This window comes from Colobus angolensis, unplaced genomic scaffold, assembly GCF_000951035.1.
Source record: "Colobus angolensis palliatus isolate OR3802 unplaced genomic scaffold, Cang.pa_1.0 Scaffold134, whole genome shotgun sequence".
In the NCBI taxonomy this organism is placed as follows: Eukaryota; Metazoa; Chordata; class Mammalia; order Primates; family Cercopithecidae; genus Colobus; species Colobus angolensis.
The window spans coordinates 1,385,896-1,406,953 of NW_012114422.1; the positions used below are offsets into that span (position 1 = coordinate 1,385,896).

General features: G+C 46.7%; 1 protein-coding gene across 1 annotated transcript in view; it reads left to right on the top strand.

Annotated features, from left to right (window-relative positions):
• The window catches only part of MYOF (myoferlin), a 177,463-nt gene that overhangs the window by 146,366 nt on the left and 10,039 nt on the right, over positions 1-21,058 (top strand). The window contains exons 42-51 of the mRNA XM_011934357.1: positions 872-997; positions 2,890-3,045; positions 3,480-3,571; positions 7,299-7,469; positions 8,234-8,382; positions 11,202-11,341; positions 14,113-14,201; positions 14,291-14,386; positions 17,423-17,564; positions 20,741-20,840. Of these exons, the coding sequence (XP_011789747.1) occupies positions 872-997; positions 2,890-3,045; positions 3,480-3,571; positions 7,299-7,469; positions 8,234-8,382; positions 11,202-11,341; positions 14,113-14,201; positions 14,291-14,386; positions 17,423-17,564; positions 20,741-20,840 (1,261 nt within the window). The remainder of the gene's footprint in view (positions 1-871; positions 998-2,889; positions 3,046-3,479; positions 3,572-7,298; positions 7,470-8,233; positions 8,383-11,201; positions 11,342-14,112; positions 14,202-14,290; positions 14,387-17,422; positions 17,565-20,740; positions 20,841-21,058) is intronic.

Consider the following 21,058-nt stretch of genomic DNA (forward strand, 5'->3'; position numbering starts at 1 on the left):
CCCCTCCCTCCCTTCCCTTCCCTTTCCTTCCCTTCCCTTCCTTCCCTTTCTTCCCTTCCTTCCTTCCTTCCTTCTCTCCCTTCCTTCCCTCCCTTCTTCCTGCCTCCCTTCCTTCCCTCCCTTCCTCCCCTCCCTTCCTCCTTTTCTTTCTTCCCTCCTTCTCCTCCTTCCTCCTCTTCTTGCTTTTTAAATTGAGAAATAGTTTACATAAAGTGATCCATTCAACAAGTTGTGATTATTGTATATACCCTGTGTGAACCACCACCCAAAACAAGACAGAGAACACTCCCATTCCCACAGAAAACTTCCCCGTGTCCCTTTCCAGTCAATTTTCCACTATCCTCATCCCTCCTAGGAGCGACTGATTGGATTTCTCTCACCACAAACTGATTTTGCCTGATTTTGCACTTGCTCTAAATGGACTCGTATGATTTATGTTTTGTGTGTCTGGCCTCTTTAGCCCTACGTTGCAGTTTTGAGACTCATCATGTGGTTGTGTGTATTCATGGTGGGTCCCTCGTCATTGCTGAGTAGTGTTCCATTGTGTGGATATGCCACAAGTTGTTTTTCCAGTCTCCTGATAATGAAGTTGCTGTGAACATTCTTCTAGCATGTGTATGTGCTTTCACTTCTCATCAGTAAATGCCTAGGAATGCAATCTCTGGATCATAGAATAGGTGGCTACTTAACTCCATAAGAAACTACCAGACATTTTCCAAAGTGGTTGTATTCGTCTATACTCCTGCCAGCGATGTGGGAGTTCCGGTTGCCCCCTCCACAACCTCATGCCCACTTGATACTGTCAGCCCTTTTGATTTTAGACCTTACCTGCATTTTAATGAGAAATTAAGACTCTGTTGGTCGTTTTCAGATATATAATTGCGAACTGGAAAATGTAGCAGAATTTGAGGGCCTGACAGACTTCTCAGATACATTCAAGTTATACCGAGGCAAGTCGGATGAGAATGAAGATCCTTCTGTGGTTGGAGAGTTTAAGGTGAGTAAGATGTGTGTGTTGGTCCTGTTTAAAATCCACCTTCATTTTCTGTATAGGCCTAGGATAAAGGACAATCAGGGTCTAGGGAGGGGCATGTCCTGCAGCCTCTGAGGGATGCTGGAAGGTACCAGAAAGGAAAAGGGGAAGGAGGAGCCAGAGCACTCTGAGCTGTCTTCGCATCTCCTCCTGCCTCCCTGCTCATGCCAAGCAGCCTTGAATCCTAAGATGCAGTCTCTCCAAGATCTAGTTCCTCTCCTCATCCTACTGCCCCTACCATGCTTTCAGCAGGATCATTGTGACAACTTCTCACTTGACAGTCCTCGTCACCTTTCTCATCACATACCTCTCCAGCCTCCATGCAACCAAATCTGATCTTCTCTCTGGACTACTGAAAGACTTTGCTTGGGTTTCCACAGGCAAGTCGCAACTCCTTCCAAAGGCAGAGCCAGTCTTTCCCAAGCTACGTGGTCCCCTGCCTCCCTCCCCCTCACACCCTCCACCCTCCTGCCTGGGAGAGCCTCGCCCAAGCCCCGGACACACCTTGTCCTCTCACAAGTCGGAGACTTGGGACAGGCTCTTCTTCCTTCCCTGGATGCCCTTTCTACCCCCTTTGTGGTCTGACAAAGTCCTACTCATTCTTTTAAGCACCAGCTCAAATGTCACTCTCTTTGTCAAGTGTTCCCTGATTGCTTCGGGCAGTGTGACTCACTCCTGCTCTGGGCTCCCACAGGTCTGGGTTCATGCCTCCATGAAAGCATCTTACACATGGAAAGTATCTGCAGTTATAATTGCCCCTCCCTGCAACCACGCTTGGCAAAGTCATGGCAGATGTGCTGCTGCTGCTTCTTAATCCTTTGCCTGTAGCAGACATTGCTAAGGGACCAGAGGATGATGCCCGATGCATGGTCTCAAATCCTTCTCAGTACAGCCTCCCACCAAGCAATCACAAATGGCACAAGAGCCAACCCTACTGACCACCGCTGTGCCAGATGAGAGTCCTTGAGTTCTTTTGTGGGTCCCTAGTACCTGGCACAAAGTAGGTGCTTATCCATGCCACTTGACTGAATGAAGACCACTGGAACTAAGATCTGTATATTTCGAATCCAGCTTCAGTGCATTCTCCTGGTTTCAGGGCAAAATACGTGGCCTCTCCAGCAGGTCTTGTTGGCTCACTCCTTCAAAATACAATTTTTGTACTCTTACTATATACCTAGTCCTGTGTTAGGCCCTAGAGATAGGGTGATGAACGAGACCTCATGCCCCCCTCATCCATCTCTAGAAGCTCACGGTCTAGCGAAGGATCTAGACAATAAATAGATGATCTCAATGCAGAGGACAGGGCTGTGTCGGGGTGAGTGTGGGGTTGGATGAGAGCACCCAGAGAACATACCTGGCCCAGGAGCAGTCAGGGAGGTTTCCTGGAGGAAGTGACACCTTTCAGCTGAGATTCGAAAGGTGTCACTTTTGAAACAGATTTGAAAGAAGTTTGCCTGGGAGTGGGAGGTGGAGTACAGAGGTGCTACAGGAAAAGGGGGATCACTGTTGGTATTTTGTTGGCTTTAAAATGTAATTATTGTTGTTCCTATCTTCAAAGAATGTGCAGGATTTCACTCTTTCTCACTACCACCTCATCTATCACACTGGCCTGTGTTCTCTTGACTCCCGATTTCTGCTGTGCTCTCTCTTCTCCCCTGTGAGCTCTCAAGTAATTACTTGGGAATCATTTCACTTTCCCTACTGGAAATATGCAAAGTGCAATATGCATTATTTCTTCCACAAAAGGCAGCCTTCCATCCCTCAATCCCACACCCCTGTGGGGGGAGGGGACTTCCCGGGAGCCCTCTATCTGGGCCACCCAGGGCCCTGTGAGTCCTTCTGTCTCTCCCTCTTAGGGCTCCTTTCGGATCTACCCTCTGCCGGATGACCCCAGCGTGCCAGCCCCTCCCAGACAGTTTCGGGAATTACCTGACAGCGTCCCACAGGAATGCACGGTTAGGATTTACATTGTTCGAGGCTTAGAGCTCCAGCCCCAGGACAACAATGGCCTGGTAAGAGTTTGGGTGTGGGGCCTTCTCCTGTAGCAAGATAATTACAGTCATCAGCCACAATAATTGTCTTGTTCTTTCTGGGCGTCTGTTATCTCACTAGGGGAAAGATACTCCATCAAAACAATGTATTCAGGAGGATTGTCCCCATGGGGATTTATCTCAGAGCTTGCAGGGGTTTAAGGTCCCCTGGTTCATCCTTCTCATTTTACAGGTGTGAGCCAGGACTCCCCCCGCCACCACCCCTGCACCCACACAACTGGCTGCATGCCACCCAAAGGAGAGCACTGCTCCCTCGTCTTAGGCACAGGGGTGCCATGGCGGCCACCTCGTCATCAGCTGGGAGTGGGTGTGGAGGCGAGCTGAGTCTGTCCCTGAACTTGACTTCACCTTGTGGCCTACGATGATGTAACATCCCGTCTATTTTGTCCCCGCAGTGTGACCCTTACATAAAAATAACACTGGGCAAAAAAGTCATTGAAGACCGAGATCACTACATTCCCAACACTCTCAACCCAGTCTTTGGCAGGTAATGTGCATTCTTCGGTGTTTTTCTGGCCTTCATTTCTCCACGGAACATGCATGCAGACTCTAATGTGTGTCCAACCTTGTCCTAGACCCTGTGATTGTGAACTAGATAAACATTCTAGACAGGAGAGCGGGTAATAAATTGATAAACCCAAAATAAAAGAATTTCACGGAAGTGAAGAAGCTTGGTTCTGATAGCTTGCAGGGTAGACAGGCAGCATTCGTACTAGTGTTACAGGAGCACAGGCCAGTTGGAGTTTTTCCGGGGACCACCCTGTCACCTGGCTGTCTGCGGAGCTGTTTATATAAAACATCTCAAAAAAACCTCACAACTCTGAGGTGCCATTATTATTCCTATTTTATTTTATTTTTTTAAAAACGGAGTCTTGCTCTGTCACCCATGCTGGAGTGCACTGGCATGATCTCGGTTCACTGCAACCTCCGCCTCTCAGGTTCAAGTGATTGTCCTGCTTCAGCCTCCCAACTAGCTGGGATTACAGGCGTGTGCCACCACACCCAGGTAATTTTTGTGTTTTTAGTAAAGACAGGATTTCACCATGTTGGCCAGGCTGGTCTCGAACTCCTAACCTCAAGTGATCCTCTCGCATCAGCCTCCCAATGTGCTGGGATTACAGGCATGTGCCACTGTGCCCACCCCATCATTCCTATTTTATAACAGAGGAAACTGAGGCACAGAGAGATGCAGTGTTTAATATACTTAGCTGTTAAGAGAAGAGTGAGGGCCGGGCGCAATGGCTCACACCTGTAATCCCAGCACTTTGGGAGTCTGAGGTGGGTGGATCACAAGGTCAGGAGTTCGATGCCAGTCTGGCCAACCTAGTGAAACCCCGTCTCTACAAACAAAACAAAAATTAGCTAGGTGTGGTGGCACGTGCCTGTAATCCCAGCTACTCAGGAGGCTGAGGCTGGAGAATTGCTTGAACCCAGGAGGTGGAGGTTGCAGTGAGCTGAGATCGCACCATTGCACTCCAGCCTGGGCAGCAGAGCTTCATCTTCAAAAAAAAAAAAAAAGAGAAGAGTGAGGATTCGAACTCAGACCATCTGACCCCAGTGTCTGTGTGGCACACCACGGTCTGATTTCCATCTCCATGTCAAACTTATTAGCTGCTCAGGGCAGGAATTACCAACCCAACTGTACAGGTGAAGAAAACAGGGCTCCCAGAGCTCTATTAATAGGGGTGGTGGGATAAGTGATAGAGCCGAGATTTAGCTAGAAATTCTGCTGACTCCAAGCCCCAGGCTTTTCCAACCGCCTTGGTGATATTTCACATTTGTGGCAAAGCCATCACCTGTAGAAAAATGTTCTCTGTCTGAGACATTTGTGAAAATGATGTTTTGTTCTGAGAACCTTGCTGAGTGAGAGAATACTGTGTTCTTGTTTGCTGCATGGCATATATTTTTATTTCTGGCTTTATTATGTTGCCCATACGCTTCTTTTCTTCTTGAGTTTGTTGGTTTGTAGCCTTATGGGTTCTTTCTCTGTCATGTGTCGCACACACATACCTGCGCACACACTCCCCCCGACCCCCCGCATGCTGCACACCCAAGGCCATGCGCCCGGGCCAGGGAATGGAAGTAATCCTCTGGCACCGCAATCTGATCGTTTTCCTTTTCTTCCACTGATCCAGCCCCCAGGTCTAGACAGGAAAAGGCACGCAGGGCAGGAAGAAGGGCTCCTGTGAGGGAGACAGGGAAGCAGGGAAAGCCAGCTTTGAAGGGAGAAAGGCAACCCTGTCTGAATTGCTGGTCTCAGAGGAGCCAGGCACAAGCTTAATTAAGTGGCAGGAAAAGTCTTGCTCCGAGGCACCCTGGAAGGAAGCGGTGCTGTCAGGCTCTGCTAGGCCAATCGCTGTCTGGCAGGTGGGCAGACTTCCCCTCATCCAGCAGGGTGGAGCCAAGGAGACGCCGGCTCTGCAGCCCCTCAGATGGCTCCAGTCCATGGCCTCAGTCATAGCGGGTAGCTTTCTTCTCTGCAGAGCTACTGGGGACTCTGGAACAGGAATTCAGAAAGGACCAACCTTTCCTATGTGCGTGGCCGTTACTCAGAGTCCTATCCATCATGGCAGATCGCCTTCGAAAGAATAGCAGTGTCTTCCGCAGGATATTAATTGATGTTCCAAGAAAAAAATATATTCCTTAGTAAAACCAAGACACTTGGGTTTAAAAAGATTATAATTGCAGGACTTCTCAGAACCTTTAGTATGTCCAGAAGAACTGCAAAAGAAGCGGTTCTCAACTTTATTTGACTGAAGAATTCTTTCTCCCAGAGACCACATATGATTTGTTTCTTGGAATTTGGGATTGGAAATGTGCTGGTTTGGGGCACATGTGGGTAAGGCGCTTCATGTGTCATGACTCAAGCACCTTTTCTCACATCTGTTTTCTGCTCAAATGGATCAACATTCCTGGCTCTCTGGGCAGGAGCCAGTCCACACACCAGAGTGCAAGGAGAAGGGGAGGAGGCAGAGAGGAGGCCTCTCACAGCTCCTTCAACAGAATGTATTGAACACCTTCTCTGGGATGAGTTCCTCTGTGGACAGTGCAGACACAGAACCCAAAGCCCGCCCTCTAGCGCGCATTGTTCACCCACCACAGAAGCACTGTCTGACTCTTTATCTTCATCTCAGAAGTGTGTACATTTTAATGTTGGTTCTCTAGAAAAGCCTTAAAGAACTGGAGCTGGCAGGGCGCGGTGGCTCATGTCTGTAATCCCAGCACTTTGTGAGGCTGAGGTGGGCGGATCACTAGGTCAGGAGATCAAGACCATCCTGGCTAACACGGTGAAATCCCGTATCTACTAAAAATACAATAAATTAGTCAGGTGTGGTGGCGGGCACCTGTGGTCCCAGCTGCTAGGGAGGCTGAGGCAGGAGAATGGCGTGAACTTGGGAGGCAGAGCTTGCAGTGAGCCGAGATCACACAACTGCACTCCAGCCTGGGCAACAGAGCGAGGCTCTATCTCAAAAAAAAAAAAAGAAGAACTGGAGCCAAGGGCAGACCCAGAGGGTCTGGGAGGAGAGGGGTAGCCTTTGGGGCACCCTGCATATCACACCCTATGGTAAATCGCACTCACTCTCCTCCCCTGTGCTTCTATGGGCTGAGTCAAAGATGTTCCATGGGGCAGTGGTCTCTATGAAGGCAGAGGAGGGAACCTAGCAGGGGCACAGTTATGGAGGGTACTTGTGCCTTACTCATCTCTGAGCTGAGTAGAGGTGCTCCAGTGAACAGCTAATGGGCATGTGATGATAAAGTTAATAATATAATAATACATCATTATTATTATACTGGCATTGGAGCAATGCACTCATGCCAAATGCTCTCTAAATATTTCTTCACTTGACCCTTATAGCGACATTGATGGGAGGTGTTATCACCACTTTACAGATGAAAAAACTTAGCACAGAGAAGTTAAGTAACTGGTCTAGAGTCCCACAGTTGGTAAGCAGCAGAGGTAGGATTTGAACCTAGACATTTAAAGCCCACAGGTTTCCTGAGCAAGCACATGTTCTCTTCTTGTTCTTATTTCTAGTATGTACTATTTAGCAAGCCACCCGCCACCACCCACCCTGATTATCCTACTCAGATATCCTCCATCTGAGGACATACCATACCACACATGGCCCGGGGAAATCTGTGCACAGAGCACCGGTTTTTGTGAGGTACCCAGATGGATCGTGGAGATTCTGACCTTGCATTTGTTTATTTAGGATGTACGAACTGAGCTGCTACTTACCTCAGGAAAAAGACCTGAAAATTTCTGTCTATGATTATGACACCTTTACCCGGGATGAAAAAGTAGGAGAAACAATTATTGATCTGGAAAACCGATTCCTTTCCCGCTTTGGGTCCCACTGCGGCATACCAGAGGAGTACTGTGTGTAAGTTGCTTGACCGTACAAAGGGCACTTTGCTGCCTCTGACATTGGCACCCCAGGAGGCCTAAGCCCTCTACCTTAGCGCCTTCCTTCACCGAGCCACTGCTCCTGTCACTCAGTTAGGTACGGATTTCAATCACAGGATTATTTTAGGGAATCTTAGGGCCACCTCATGAACCCCTCTCACATCACAGTGTGTGTAAAATGGTGGCAGCTGGAGCAGTGCCATGCGCTGGGGAATGGCACAGGTGGCAGCCCAGAAGACCAGTTCCCTTGCTACCTACCCCTCACTGAGTCCCTCCTGGATGTCAAGGACTGAGGGCTGGCAATGTTTGATAGCAAGGATTCCCTGCCCTTGGGAAATAGGGATTCTCTGCACCTTGTACTTAATTTTGTGATGTCCCTCTTCTCCTGCCTGCTATGCAGTGTCTCTCCACCGTATCTGATGAGACATAGCTTGCAATTTCTAGTTTATTAGTTTGCCTATTATGACTCAGTGATCTCAGTCAAACTCCTCACTTTTACAGAGGAGGAAACTGAAGGCTAAATAAATGTTAAATAAATAAATACATTTGTTTTGCTGAGGCCAAAATAGCATGTGTATTTTTAGGACTCTGAAATAGATTTCTAGGCCAAAGTCGGAGTGTAACGCAGACTTTCTGTCCCACTGTATGGGAGCACCTAAGAGTACATGAGCATGTGTGTGTGAATCCGAGAAGAACCTGCATGCTCCTCCATAACTCCGAGCCACCTGATGCTATTCACAGTTCTGGAGTCAATACCTGGCGAGATCAACTGAGACCAACACAGCTGCTTCAAAATGTCGCCAGATTCAAAGGCTTCCCACAACCCATCCTTTCCGAAGATGGGAGTAGAATCAGATACGGAGGACGAGACTACAGTTTGGATGAATTTGGTGAGCACCTAGCTGTGGACTGTAAACTTGTACAAAGTATAGTAACCCATATATGTTGCTTGGTTTGGGGGAGTGAATAGACAGAGCCAGCACCCTAATTATACCACATGAGGCTCTGCGCGTGTGACACTATCTAACAACACTATCTAACAACAGCCATATCAGAGTTCTGCTGTCTTGTCAAGGGTCAAAGTGGACACATTTTCTTGTTGTCTTATGTTTTACTTGCCCTTTTTAGATCGTAGCCATTAGAGGTTTACACAAAGTGCTAGTAACGAACTAATTTCCATGTAATGCATAATTTGCTTAAAAATGCCCAGATGGTAGTGCAGGAATTTCCCTTCCAGGTTTATTCCATCATTTGTTCCATCCCTTCTCCCAGAAGCTTCAGGGATGCTGTGGTTGGCTTGAAGAGCCTGCTACGATCCCATTTGGCTCATGTCCAAGCTTGGGGTCTTGCTCTTTCCAAGCAGCAATTTATAATACGGCCTGTCCTGACGCGTCAATAGCTAGCCACACTGTGACAAAGACTGCAGTAAGCATCACAGAGCATGCGAACTGTGCTTCCATATTTTGCATAGGGGAGGGATACCCAGAGGGGGTGGTGGCAGGTGCATGGGATATCCAGGGGGAGCTGAACAAAGGTGCACAGGAAGAAAAGTGCTTTCTGCTCCTCAGCTTGATTCATGACATTGTGAAAAACTGTGTTTTCAGGCCGGGCACGGTGGTTCACACCAGTAATCTCAGCACTTTTTGGAGGCGAAGGCAGGTGGATCATTTGAGGTCAGGAGTTCAAGACCAGCCTGGCCAACATGGTGAAAGCCCATCTCTACTAAAACTACAAAAAAAAAAAAAAAAAAAAAAAAAAAAAAAAAAGAGCCAGGTGTGGTGGCATGCACCTGTAATCCTAGCTACTCAGGAGGCTGAAGCATGAGAATCACTTGAACCCAGGAGGTGGAGGTTGCAGTGAGCCGAGATTGCACTATTGCACTCTAGCCTGGGTGACACAGTGAGACCTTGTCTCAGAAAACAAACAAACAAAAAACCTATGTTTTGTCTTTGCATTTTAAAGAGGACTTGGTATCAGGGATGATTAGATATTTAAGAAATGTTAATGCTGCTAACATGTGAACTTGCAAACAGGATTGGAAATAAATTGGGAAGCATCATGGTCTGATGGTTAAGGGTAACCCCAAACAAACAACTGCCCTGTCATGGGGATTGTTCCAGTTACTATTGATATATAACAGATCACCCCAAACTTAGTAACTGGAAACAACCATTTGTTTTCCTCACAATTTTGGGGGGTCAGGAGTTCAGGACGGGCTCAGGTGAACAGTTCTGGCCGAGGCTGGCCATGAGCTTGTGCCGCAAGAGTAAATACAGAACGCTCCCTCTCACCGGATCTGGAGTTCTGGTCCCTTTGCTCTTGGCAGTCCACAAGTGACATTTGAGCCTGGGTGGCTCATCTCCTGAGGTTGCAGTCAGATGTCGGCTGAGGCTGCAGTTATCTGAGAGCCCTGCTCGGGGGAGCCATCAGGTGGCCCACACACGTAGCTGGCAGTTGTGCTGGCTCTCGGCTGGGGCTAATGACCAGAGCACCTACACAGGCCTTTCCAGCATGGCAGACTCTGTGGACTCAGGCTCCTTACATGTGGATGGTGTCCCCCAGAGTGGGGGTCCCCAGAAAACCAGGCAGGAGCTGTGTGGCCTTTGTGTCTAAGCCTTGGAGTCACACAGCATCTTTTCTCCATACTTTAGTGTTTGACTACGTCTCCAGATTCAAAGGGAAATGACACAGACCCCACCACTTCTTCATGGGAGAAGTGTCAAGAGAAACTGGGGCCTATGTTTTCAGAATACCACAGTGATGGCCGGGTGCGGTGGCTCACGCCTGTAATCCCAGCACTTTGGGATGCCGAGGTGGGCAGATCACTTGAGCTCAGGAGTTCAACACCAGCCTGGTCATCATAGCGAAAATCCCCCCTACTAAAAATACAAAAATTAGCTGCATGTGGTGGCACATGCCTGTAGTCCCAGCTACTCGGGAGGCTGAGGCGTGAGAATCACTTGAACCCAGGAGGCGGAGGTTGCAGTGAGCCAAGATTGCGCTGTTGCACTCCAGCTGGATGACAGAGCGAGACTGTCTCAAAAAACAAAAAACCAGAATACCACAATGATGCTAGCTGCTGTAAAAATTGAACCTCCAAATGTCCGTGTTCTAACACAAAAAAAGTTTATTTCTCATTGATTCTAAGTAGACATTCCTCCAGGTGGGTAGCTGTCTTCCAAGCAGTGTTCCATGGACCCAGGTCCCTGCCGTCTTCTAGCTCTGCAGTTCTTCACTGCAGGAGTCTAAGGCTGCTGTTCCTTTTTGCAGTCAGAAGAAAAAGGCACATAGAGACTCCTACCCAGGAGGGATTTATGGGCCAGGTCCGGAGGGGATACACATGTCACTTCTACCCATGTTACCCTCTGGCTGAAGTCAGTCACATGGCCTCCTCTAACCGCAAGGGAGGCTGAGAAACAGGCACGCCATGAGCTCGTGCCACAGAATTAAATACAGAATGCTCCCACTTACCCGTTCTGGTATCCTGGTCCCTTGACTATCGGCAGCCCGCAAGTTAGGTTTGAGCCTGGGTGGGGCAGGGCTCCTGGTCAGTTCTGTCAACTCTTCCTTCACAAGTCAAAGTCTGCATGTTGGCACTGCCTGTCCATTTTGGCAAAGTCTGGGATGAAGTGCTGGAAGCAGGTCCAGGCAATCTGGCTAAACTATTCACAAATACTCATTCCTGCTTCAATGCCGCTTTCCATTGCAGAAGCCAACAAAATCCTGCACCGACACCTCGGGGCCCCTGAAGAGCGGCTTGCTCTTCACATCCTCAGGACTCAGGGGCTGGTCCCTGAGCACGTGGAAACAAGGACTTTGCACAGCACCTTCCAGCCCAACATTTCCCAGGTAAAGCGCCTCCCCTCCCTTGAAGACCATTATCCCTGCCCCAAATGCAATGGCAGTAGTTGACGTGTTTGCCCCTTTTATCTTCTTTGAATGCTTTTAGATGTACAGAAATAGAAATGAGATTCAAATTAGTGTCATATCAAAGGGGAATTTTTTGTAAGAATTTCCAGGTAACTCTCTAAATCCAGAAAGGAGATTGGCCATGACTCAGAACAAACCAGAACCAGGGTCTCTCTGTCTCATCTCTGTTTCTCTGGGTCTATTTCATCTGCCCTCTTGCTGTGATCACCTTCCTATGAGTCCAGCTATTACAGAGAGTCCTTGAGTGCTTGTGTGTTGTAATGCGGCCCCATCTACTTCTAAATGCATAGGGATTCATTGCCCAGACTTGGCCCCCTTGCCAACCATGGGACCACTCAGCTCCAGCGAGGTGGGCAGGGTCTGGGAAAGTGATTGAGCTCAGCCCAGTTCAGGAGGTGCCATCTGAGACTACAGTATCAGGGAGGCAAGGACCATGTGGATAGCGATGGGGGACATTCCACTCCCAGAAGATGGAGAGCAGTTTCCACAGAAGCAAAGCAAGACATGGCCACTGACAAAATAATCTATGTGGAAGCTTGTTATAATAAAGGTGTCCAGGTCATGTCTGCAGAGATTTGGATGCAGTAGGTCTAGGGTGGGTCCAGGAATCTGAATTTTAACAAGTACCTGAAGAGGTTCTGATCACACTTTAAGAAATATTAATCTGGCCGGGCGCGGTGGCTCAAGCCTGTAATCCCAGCACTTTGGGAGGCCGAGACGGGCGGATCACGAGGTCAGGAGATGGAGACCATCCTGGCTAACACGGTGAAACCCCGTCTCTACTAAAAAATACAAAAACCTAGCCGGGCAAGGTGGCGGGCGCCTGTAGTCCCAACTATTCGGGAGGCTGAGGCAGGAGAATGGCGGGAACCTGGGAGGCAGAGCTTGCAGTGAGCCGAGATCCGGCCACTGCACTCCAGCCTGGGCGACAGAGCGAGACTCCATCTCAAAAAAAATAAAAAATGAAAAAAAAAAAGAAATATTAATCTAGGATGGGCGAAGTGGCTCACACCTATAATCCCAACACTTTGTGAGGCCAAGGCGGGTGGATCACGAAGTCAGGAGTTCAAGACCAGCCTGGCCAAGATGGTGAAACCCCACCTCTACTAAAAATACAAAAATTAGCTGGCTGTGGTGGTGGGTGCCAGTAAGCCCAGCTACTGGGGAGGCTGAGGCAGGAGAATTGCTTGAACTGGGGAAGCGGAGGTTGTAGTGAGTCGTGATCATACCACTGCACTCCAGCCTGGGTGACACAGCTAGACTCAGTCTCAAAAAAAAAAAAAAGATTAATCTCATAATGCTAATATTGTTGACCCTGACAGCAAAACTATGGACGTGCTGATTGCAAAAGGGTTGGCCTGGGCCTTCTAGGTTGTTTTGTCACTTACTTCTTGCTTTTATTTTGTTCTACATTTCCATTTCTTCCTTTCACCAAAAAATCTATTCCTCCTCCTTTTTCTCCTCTCACCCCTTAGCTGTATATGGAGTTTCAAGAAATGACAGAGTGAGGAAGATTTCTCCCTGGGAATCCACAAACCCCCATCACTTCTGCCTACAGCATTAGCCACAGACTGTGGCTGCGTCTGGGGAGACACTGGGCGCCTAATATTCTGTAGAGTGCTTGATGAATTGTAGAGCCCTGAGCCCTACAGATTAGTTGGAGGAGAGTCAGATCATAGTAAAATATATCCCTTTTCAAGAGCTGCACTTCATGTATTTTGGTCACAATACATTAGGAAGCCAATCTAGTGGTTTCCTTGGCAACTTTCTTGAAGATCAGTTTGTTTTTGTCTAAAGACAGAGTCTACAGAACGTTCAAAAACAGTTTGAAGAATACAAATTGGTTTGTACGGTTGATATAGTTTTTTCATGGCATTCCTGACCTGTCTGGAAGAACATTCGAGTCAGATGGATGGGCCCAGTCTGTGGCAGTCAAAGAGCTGAGCAGGACCTCCCCAGGATGGCAGCACAAATGTCAGTCCAGGCTTTCACCTCCCCTTCCTGCTAGCCACTTACCTGGTGGTGGGCACCAATGAACCAATGGCCAGGAATCCTTACCTTTTGGGAACTATAATATTATCATTGTTTGAGCTCCTGTTTTGAAAATGCCATGTTGTCCGTTTTCCTTGTTGTAAGTTTTCCTTTTACAAAATTTAATACCATTTTCACTAATTGCATTCATTACTTTTTGTATTTTGAGGTAAGTAGAGAAACACTTGGGTATGGCAAAATGGAGATTGGTGTCAGGTGGCCAATGTGATGGATAAAATGACAGCATGAGAACTGCTAAAGGTGAAGGACCCAATTTTAAGTCATTGTAAGAGGGGGTGGGTGTGTGCGTGTGTGTGTATGCATGCCTGCATGTGGGGTGTATATGTGGGTATGTTGGGATTGGGTTAGTAATGGGAAGTCCGCAGTTTTATTTAACCAGGTGAGACCCAGGCTATGATACAGGTGGACATGTGCAGCCATCAGAGACCCCTGGGTGAGAATGGAAAGTGGGTGGCCCAAATGACATTATACATACAAGATTAATCTTGGTTTGCTCTCTTCCACTTCTTGCCTTCCATATGGACTAATAAATTAGAGGGACTAAAGAAACAGTTTCATCTAAGAAATATGAAAGAAAATTGTGGCTTCTGCTACCCATCATATAACTTCAGTCCTCTTTTCATTTTCAAATGGTTTAGGGAAAACTTCAGATGTGGGTGGATGTTTTCCCCAAGAGTTTGGGGCCACCAGGCCCTCCTTTCAACATCACACCCCGGAAGGCCAAGAAGTAAGTCATCTTGAGACCCTGCTACATACACTGGGCTGGGGACTTGGTCCAGTACCAGAAAAAAAGTACCTTTCAACTGCTTCTTGCAGATACTACCTGCGTGTGATCATCTGGAACACCAAGGACGTTATCTTGGATGAGAAAAGCATCACAGGAGAGGAAATGAGTGACATCTACGTCAAAGGGTGAGGTTAGCACACAAGAGACTTTGCCAAGCTCAGGGAGACAGACTCTCTCCTTCGTGAGTTTTCATTACTGAATGTGCCCAAGATAGGATTCTTGGTTTTTTGAGGCTATTTTATCTCATTAATGTGATCTACTTAGGTAGCTCCTGGAAAGCAAAGGGGAGAGAAGAGAGGAAGAGAGAAAGAGAGTGAGACCTATATGGACTTTGTTTATGAGCAAAGCTATATAAGGATTATAAGAACTGATAAATATTTATTTGTTTCCTTTTTGACAAAGTGGATTTTTTTTTCAGTTTCTTGAGTAGATTTATTATTTCTGGGACTTTTTAGCCATGTAGTTTCTTTTTATTCACCTTTGATACCCTGAATAGCCTTTGAGACACAAGTAAAGCTTCCAAAATTTCATTTTCTACATATTGTATTACCAGAAGCCCATGTCTATGGAAAAGAGGAAATGTTCACAGATTTCAAAAGAAGTCATTTATTCTACCAACCTGCACTGAGTGCCAGCATCCAACATGTCCAGGGTCATTGTTGTTCAATATTCTCTTACTTGCCTAATTCAATTTCACATCATCTGTGTGGATGCCTTGATCATATGCCTCAATCATAGATGTTGCATGCAGTACAGCATAATGACTAAATTCTGGTACTTTCCCTACTGGCTGGGCAAGGTAGTTAGCTCGCTGTTCCTCATCTGTAAAATGGTGATAATGATTATTCCTCCTTCCCAGGGATATTCAGGTGACCCAGTTATTCAAAGTATTTAGGACAGCACCTGGCAGATAGTATTACTGCTGTTCCACATGGGACTGAGTTTGGTTCCTTGATATATAAAAGATAAGACTTGTGACATTTAATATATTCATCAAGTCAGAATAAACTTTCACCTATAATCCCATGTGGCCTTCAATCAAAACTTTGTTAAAGATATAATTAGTATCATTTAGGTTCACTGTAAACAGGGAATGTTTCATCAAGTTCCTCATTATTCTTTCTCATTTTGGGATCTCATTACCATTCTCTATCGAAAACTAATCTCAGCTAATTATATATATGCAAATTTATTTGACTATCATAAGCATTATTTTTTTTTTCAAATCAGGGAAACAAACTCAAGTAATTCTGAACTGAGAGAAAGCTCCTCTAATCAGAGAATAAAGCTAAACTTAAAGTACTTTGAAAAATGTGCAGTAAAAATCTAAATACGATACGTGAAAAGATACTAGACACAGCTGGGTATTGTATTACATATCAAGCTATACATACATGCACATAAATACATATACCTAGAGGAGCTGTTCGACTTGTCTTAAAGTATGGAAAGATTTATGTTTAAAATTAAATGTGAAAATTCATAAGAAAAGAGAGGAAGAGCTGTAAGGGTGAGCAGTCTAGGATAGGATGATGGTGACCCTTAGGGGTGGATCAGGAGGTGAGGCCACTAAGGTGGTGACCAAGAGAACGTGAACTCTCCTCGATGAGTTACCTTAAAAATTAATCGTCAAAACTGGGCATGATGGCTTATGCCTGCAGTCTCAGCTATTCATGAGTCTGAGGCAGGAGGATCACTTGAGCCCCGTAGTTTGAAGTCCAGCCTGGGCAGCATAGTGAGAACCTGGCTCTTTAAAAAGAAAAAAAAAAAAAATTATTAAAAAAATAGTTAATAGTCAAAAGGAATCTTTCAACTCATTTATCTAGTCAGTTAATTGACTAGCAAAAAGAAAAGTACTGTAGTTGTTTGATATTAATACCACTACTAATAGTAGGACTTAGTATTTTTGAGTGACTTTGCAGTCTCTATGGTTGAGGCAGAGTAACAGGTATGGACTTTGCAATCAGACTGACCTGGGAATCATGTCAGTTCTGGGCTATGTGACCTTGTGCAAGTTAATATATTCTCTCTGAACCTCAGTTTCCTCTTCCACAAAGTGGAGAGAGTCGCACAGTTGTTGGGAAGAATAAAATAATGCATGTTACATACCTGGTTCACAGAAGATGATAACCTGTGTGTTAAAGGTGTCTCCATTCGCACTCTGCCCCTGCTAAACCATAATCTTTTCTCTCTCCGTGTCGACCATGTGAAGGGAGCACATATCATTAATCTTATTTCACAGATGCAAGATGAGGCTCAGAGAGTTTTCCCAGCCAGGCCTGCCTCCTACCAAGAATCTCTATCTGTGGGGTCCAGGCATCAATATTTTTAAAATGTCCCCAGTCGATTCTAATGTGATTCTAATGTGCAGTTTCGAGAACCATGCACTCGCTATTACTTTGACAGTGTAAAATCGAATGTTACCCCCTGGTTTCAAACTAGAAGTCCTCCCAGTAGCAACAGCTTCTTTTCAGGCACACTCATTCATTCGTTCCTTCAGTAGGTATTTATCTAGTGTCTACTATGTGCCAGGCACAAGCAGAAGAAAACTTCTCGAACGTTAAAAGTTAAGATGTTAGTGAAATGAATGCTCACAGATATGCATGTGGAAATAAGAGCTGACATCTTCCTTGCCAGTATCATTAATATTATCATAGTGAATTTAAGAATAATTTATAAAAAGCAAGCTGTAAGATTACTTGATTTGTGCTTCTTTGGTATGCTGAAGTAAAATATGGGAAAGGAAATGCTAAAATTTTGAGCTAACTCATATTCATTTAACCTATCAGCAGTGCTGACAGACACTGATGAGTTATAGTTGTGAGGACTCAAATCATAGCCAGCAGGCTTCAATGTACCCAAAATAGAAGTTACATTGCTGATGTTTTCCAGAAAATTTCACCTTAGCCCTGTTAACTGAAGTCTAAAGGGTTTCCTGCTTTGGTTTTAGAGGGATGATATTTTATTTGGCCACAACCTGTGTTGGATGCAATAGAGCACCTCCCCTCCATAAATCACCCCCAGCTCCGTAGATAACTGGATGTTGCCCAAGAAAAGTGCATTCATTCTCCTGCTCTTCGCTCCCCTAATTACTGCACAATTTTGCGGCTACACGACTTGTCAATCACGTGAAGCTAAGTCTATTTGCCTCTGCCTTTCAGCTGGATTCCTGGCAATGAAGAAAACAAACAGAAAACAGATGTCCATTACAGGTCTTTGGATGGTGAAGGGAATTTTAACTGGAGATTTGTTTTCCCGTTTGACTACCTTCCAGCCGAACAACTCTGTATCGTTGCGAAAAAAGTGAGCTCTGAAATATGCCAGTGGGAAGTGGGTATCACGGGTCTTCCTTAACTCAGAAACTCATAGAGTGCTGGAGCTGCTCAGAATCTTGGACGTCACTGAGTCTGGCTCCTTTTCAGTAGAGATGGGGAATCTGCCACCTTGATACTGGTCCAAGGTCACACTGCTAGGATAGGTATTTGTGTAATTAGGAAGCATGAGGAGCACAACTTTCTTTCCCCTCACATACTGGTGGTGCGGTGAAGGATAAAGGGTAGGAGTAATGGTTTTGTATTAGTATAAACAACAACCCAAGTGTGTTCTTTATGTGACAGGGAGACTGACGTCTTCCCAGGCTAGGCAGAGTCAAGCAGAGGCCCGGTATTAAAGTGGGTATCCTTCCTTATTAAACCTCCACATCTGCTTTACCTCCTTCCGAGACACCACCGTGAGGGCTCAGGGCCCTCCTGGTCTTAACTAGTTAGACTTTCAGTTACAGAACTCAACTCAAACTGGCTGACACCAGAAAAGGGATGTATTGGTTCACATTACCAAAAAGTCCAGGGGTCTGCTGGCTTTAGGCCTGTCTGGATCCCGCAGTGAAGTGATGATGACTTTAGATATTGGTCTCACCCTCCCCGCTCCTCCGCCCCACCCTCCTCCACAGACTCACGGTGGCAGCCCCAGGTAACATCCTGTCCTCCCCTCTAACCTCAGCAGAAAGAGAAGAGCGAAGCCCTCATGGGGCCAACCAGAGTTCTGGAATTGGGCCTCAGTCTCTCTGCCTTTGGGGGTCATGTGCCTATCCCTGAACCAACCATTGTTGCCCAGGGATGCTCTGATTGTCCAGGCTCCAGAGTTAGAGACAGAGGCAGCTTCTCTAAAATTTGGGGGAAAGGAGAGTCCGCTAAGGAAAAGCTGGGTGCTTTCATTCCAGAAAAGGGGGTCTAGAACCTGCATAGTCGATAATAACAGATGTCTTCCGTAGATGCCCTGTTCCATTCCTGCCCCCACATTCTCTCAGCTTCCCCTAGCTCTACCTGGTCACCTCCTCTCCCCACCCCTGATCAGAATGTACCAGCCACCAGCCCTGTGTCGCATTAGGCCTACCCTCTGCTGCTGGCCCTACTCAGTGCTAATGCTGTAGTGAGCACTGTTTTTTGTTTTTTGGTTTTTGTGTTTTTGAGACAGAGTTTCACTGTTGTCACCCAGGCTGGAGTGCAATGGCACAATCTCGGCTCCCTGCAACCTCTACCTCCTGGATTCAAGTGATTCTCCTGCCTCAGCCTCCCAAGTAGATGGGATTACAGGCATGTGCCACCACATCTGGCTAATTTTGTATTTTTAGTAGAGATGGGGTTTCTTCATGTTGGTCAGGCTGATCTTGAACTCCCGACCTCAGGTGATTCACCCACCTCGGCCCCTGCAAAGTGCTGGGATTACAGGTATGAGCTACCGCATCCAGCCAGTGGGCGGGTTTTCATACCAGTGGGATGAATGCCTTCAAAGGAGGCCTTTTTTTTTTCTTTTTGAGACAAGGTCTCTCTCTGCCACCCAGGCTGGAGTGTACTAGTACACTCATGGCTCACTGCAGCCTTGACCTCCTGGGCTGAAGCAATCCTCCCACCTCAGCTTCCCTAGTAGCTGGAACTACAGGCATGCATCACCAAGCCTGGCTAATTTTTATATTGTTTGTAGAGACAGGGTTTCACTTTGTTGCCCAGGCTGGTCTCGAACTCCTGGGATCAAGCCGTTCTCCCACCTTGGCCTCCCAAAGTGCCAAAGGGGACTTTCAAGAGGCACAGAGGCTCAATGTGACATCAAAAATGCACACTTTCAGATGGTGTGGCATCAGGGCTGATGGCGGGGATCAGGGCTTTTAGGTATGGTTACCTTTCCTGTTTACCCACATCTAGGGCTGGACCGCCCCATACCCTGTGGTGCTTGGAGCATGATCCTACCCAGGATGGTCAGGCAGCAACAGACAAGAGCAGAGTGGGCCGCCCAGTCCCTCAGAGCCAGGCTCTCTGAGCCCTGCAAAGGAAAACATTCCTGGAATATGAAAAACAAACAACCCAGTGATCTTCCTTCAAATTCATGAAGCACTGGGAAATTCCCTTTCTACTAGGACCAGAGGAACTTAGGTATACCTGAGCTGGAGAGATGTTTAGTCTTGGCTAACATTGAGGCAAGGAGAGGCAAGAACTTGCAGGACAGTTACCTAGTCCTCCTTCGACCTACCTCTAGTATGAGGATCTGAGGGTCTTAAGTGACCACAAGCAAACAAAAGCCAGTGGTTTCTTTCTTTCTCTCTCTCTCTTTCTCTCTCTCTCTTTTTCTTTCTTTCTTTTCTTTTCTTTTTTCTTTTTTTTTTCTTCTGAGATAGAATCTCACTCTGTCACCCAGGCTGGAGTGCAGTGGTGTGATCTCGGCTCACTGCAACCTCCACTTCCCAGGTTCAAGTGATTGTCATGCCTCAGCCTCCCAAGTAGCTGGTATTACAGGTATGCACCATCATACCTAGCTATGTTTTGTATTTTTAGTAGAGATGGGGTTTCACCATGTTGGCCAGGCTGGTCTCAAACTCCTGGCCTCAAGTGTCCTCAGCCTCCCAAAGTGCTGGGATTACAAGCCACTGCACCCAGCCCAGTGGTATTTTTCAAAGGCCAAAAATCCCAGGACATTCTAAATCTGCACTGATAAAAGAGTAGAATCTGGGCCGTCTCCTTACCCCCATGTAAAATGAGAGCACACTCAGACATCTGTGTGGGTGGGGGGCGGGTGGAAAGTTGCTAAGCAGAAGTGACACCCCAGTGGGTGATACTGTGGGCTGGCCTAGAATGCCTGGCCTTAGGAGGATGATCTAAATAGGACATAGGGCTCTTTGGTGGGGAGATGAGTCACTCTCCAACCCCCAGGTGGCAGCAGGAAGTCACACTGATAGGGACATGGCAAGGAATCTTCTTCTTTGGGAAATGCCTGGGACATTCTTTCAGTTGCCCAGCTTGTGATTTCCTGGGGAGCCTGACTGCTCTCCATACAGATAAAGTGGAAGGATTTAGGCCCAAGGGAGTGTCAGGGTGGGGGGTGCAAAGGAGAGAAAGGCCCCAGGCTTTGATGCTGTCTTAAGGAGCCAAAGGTGAGTGTTTCAGAGTCATCATGATCACCTGGTATGTCCATGTTTCTTTTCGTTTTAGGAGCATTTCTGGAGTATTGACCAAACGGAATTTCGAATCCCACCCAGGCTGATCATTCAGATATGGGACAATGACAAGTTTTCTCTGGATGACTACTTGGGTAGGGCTTCCATTTGGATCATTGCTTCTAAGAAACTATACTTGGAATTAGTGAGGTCAATGAAAACTTGGAAGCAATTCTTTAAATCTTCAATACTTTTTGGTAATGGGGGCCTGGTGGGGGATAGGGGACACACCCACTGCTTGCATGAGCTCTTGGCAGTGCGGCCTGACAGTGAGTACCGTCCCTTTTCAAGGGCTCTGGTGAGGGTCTTACAC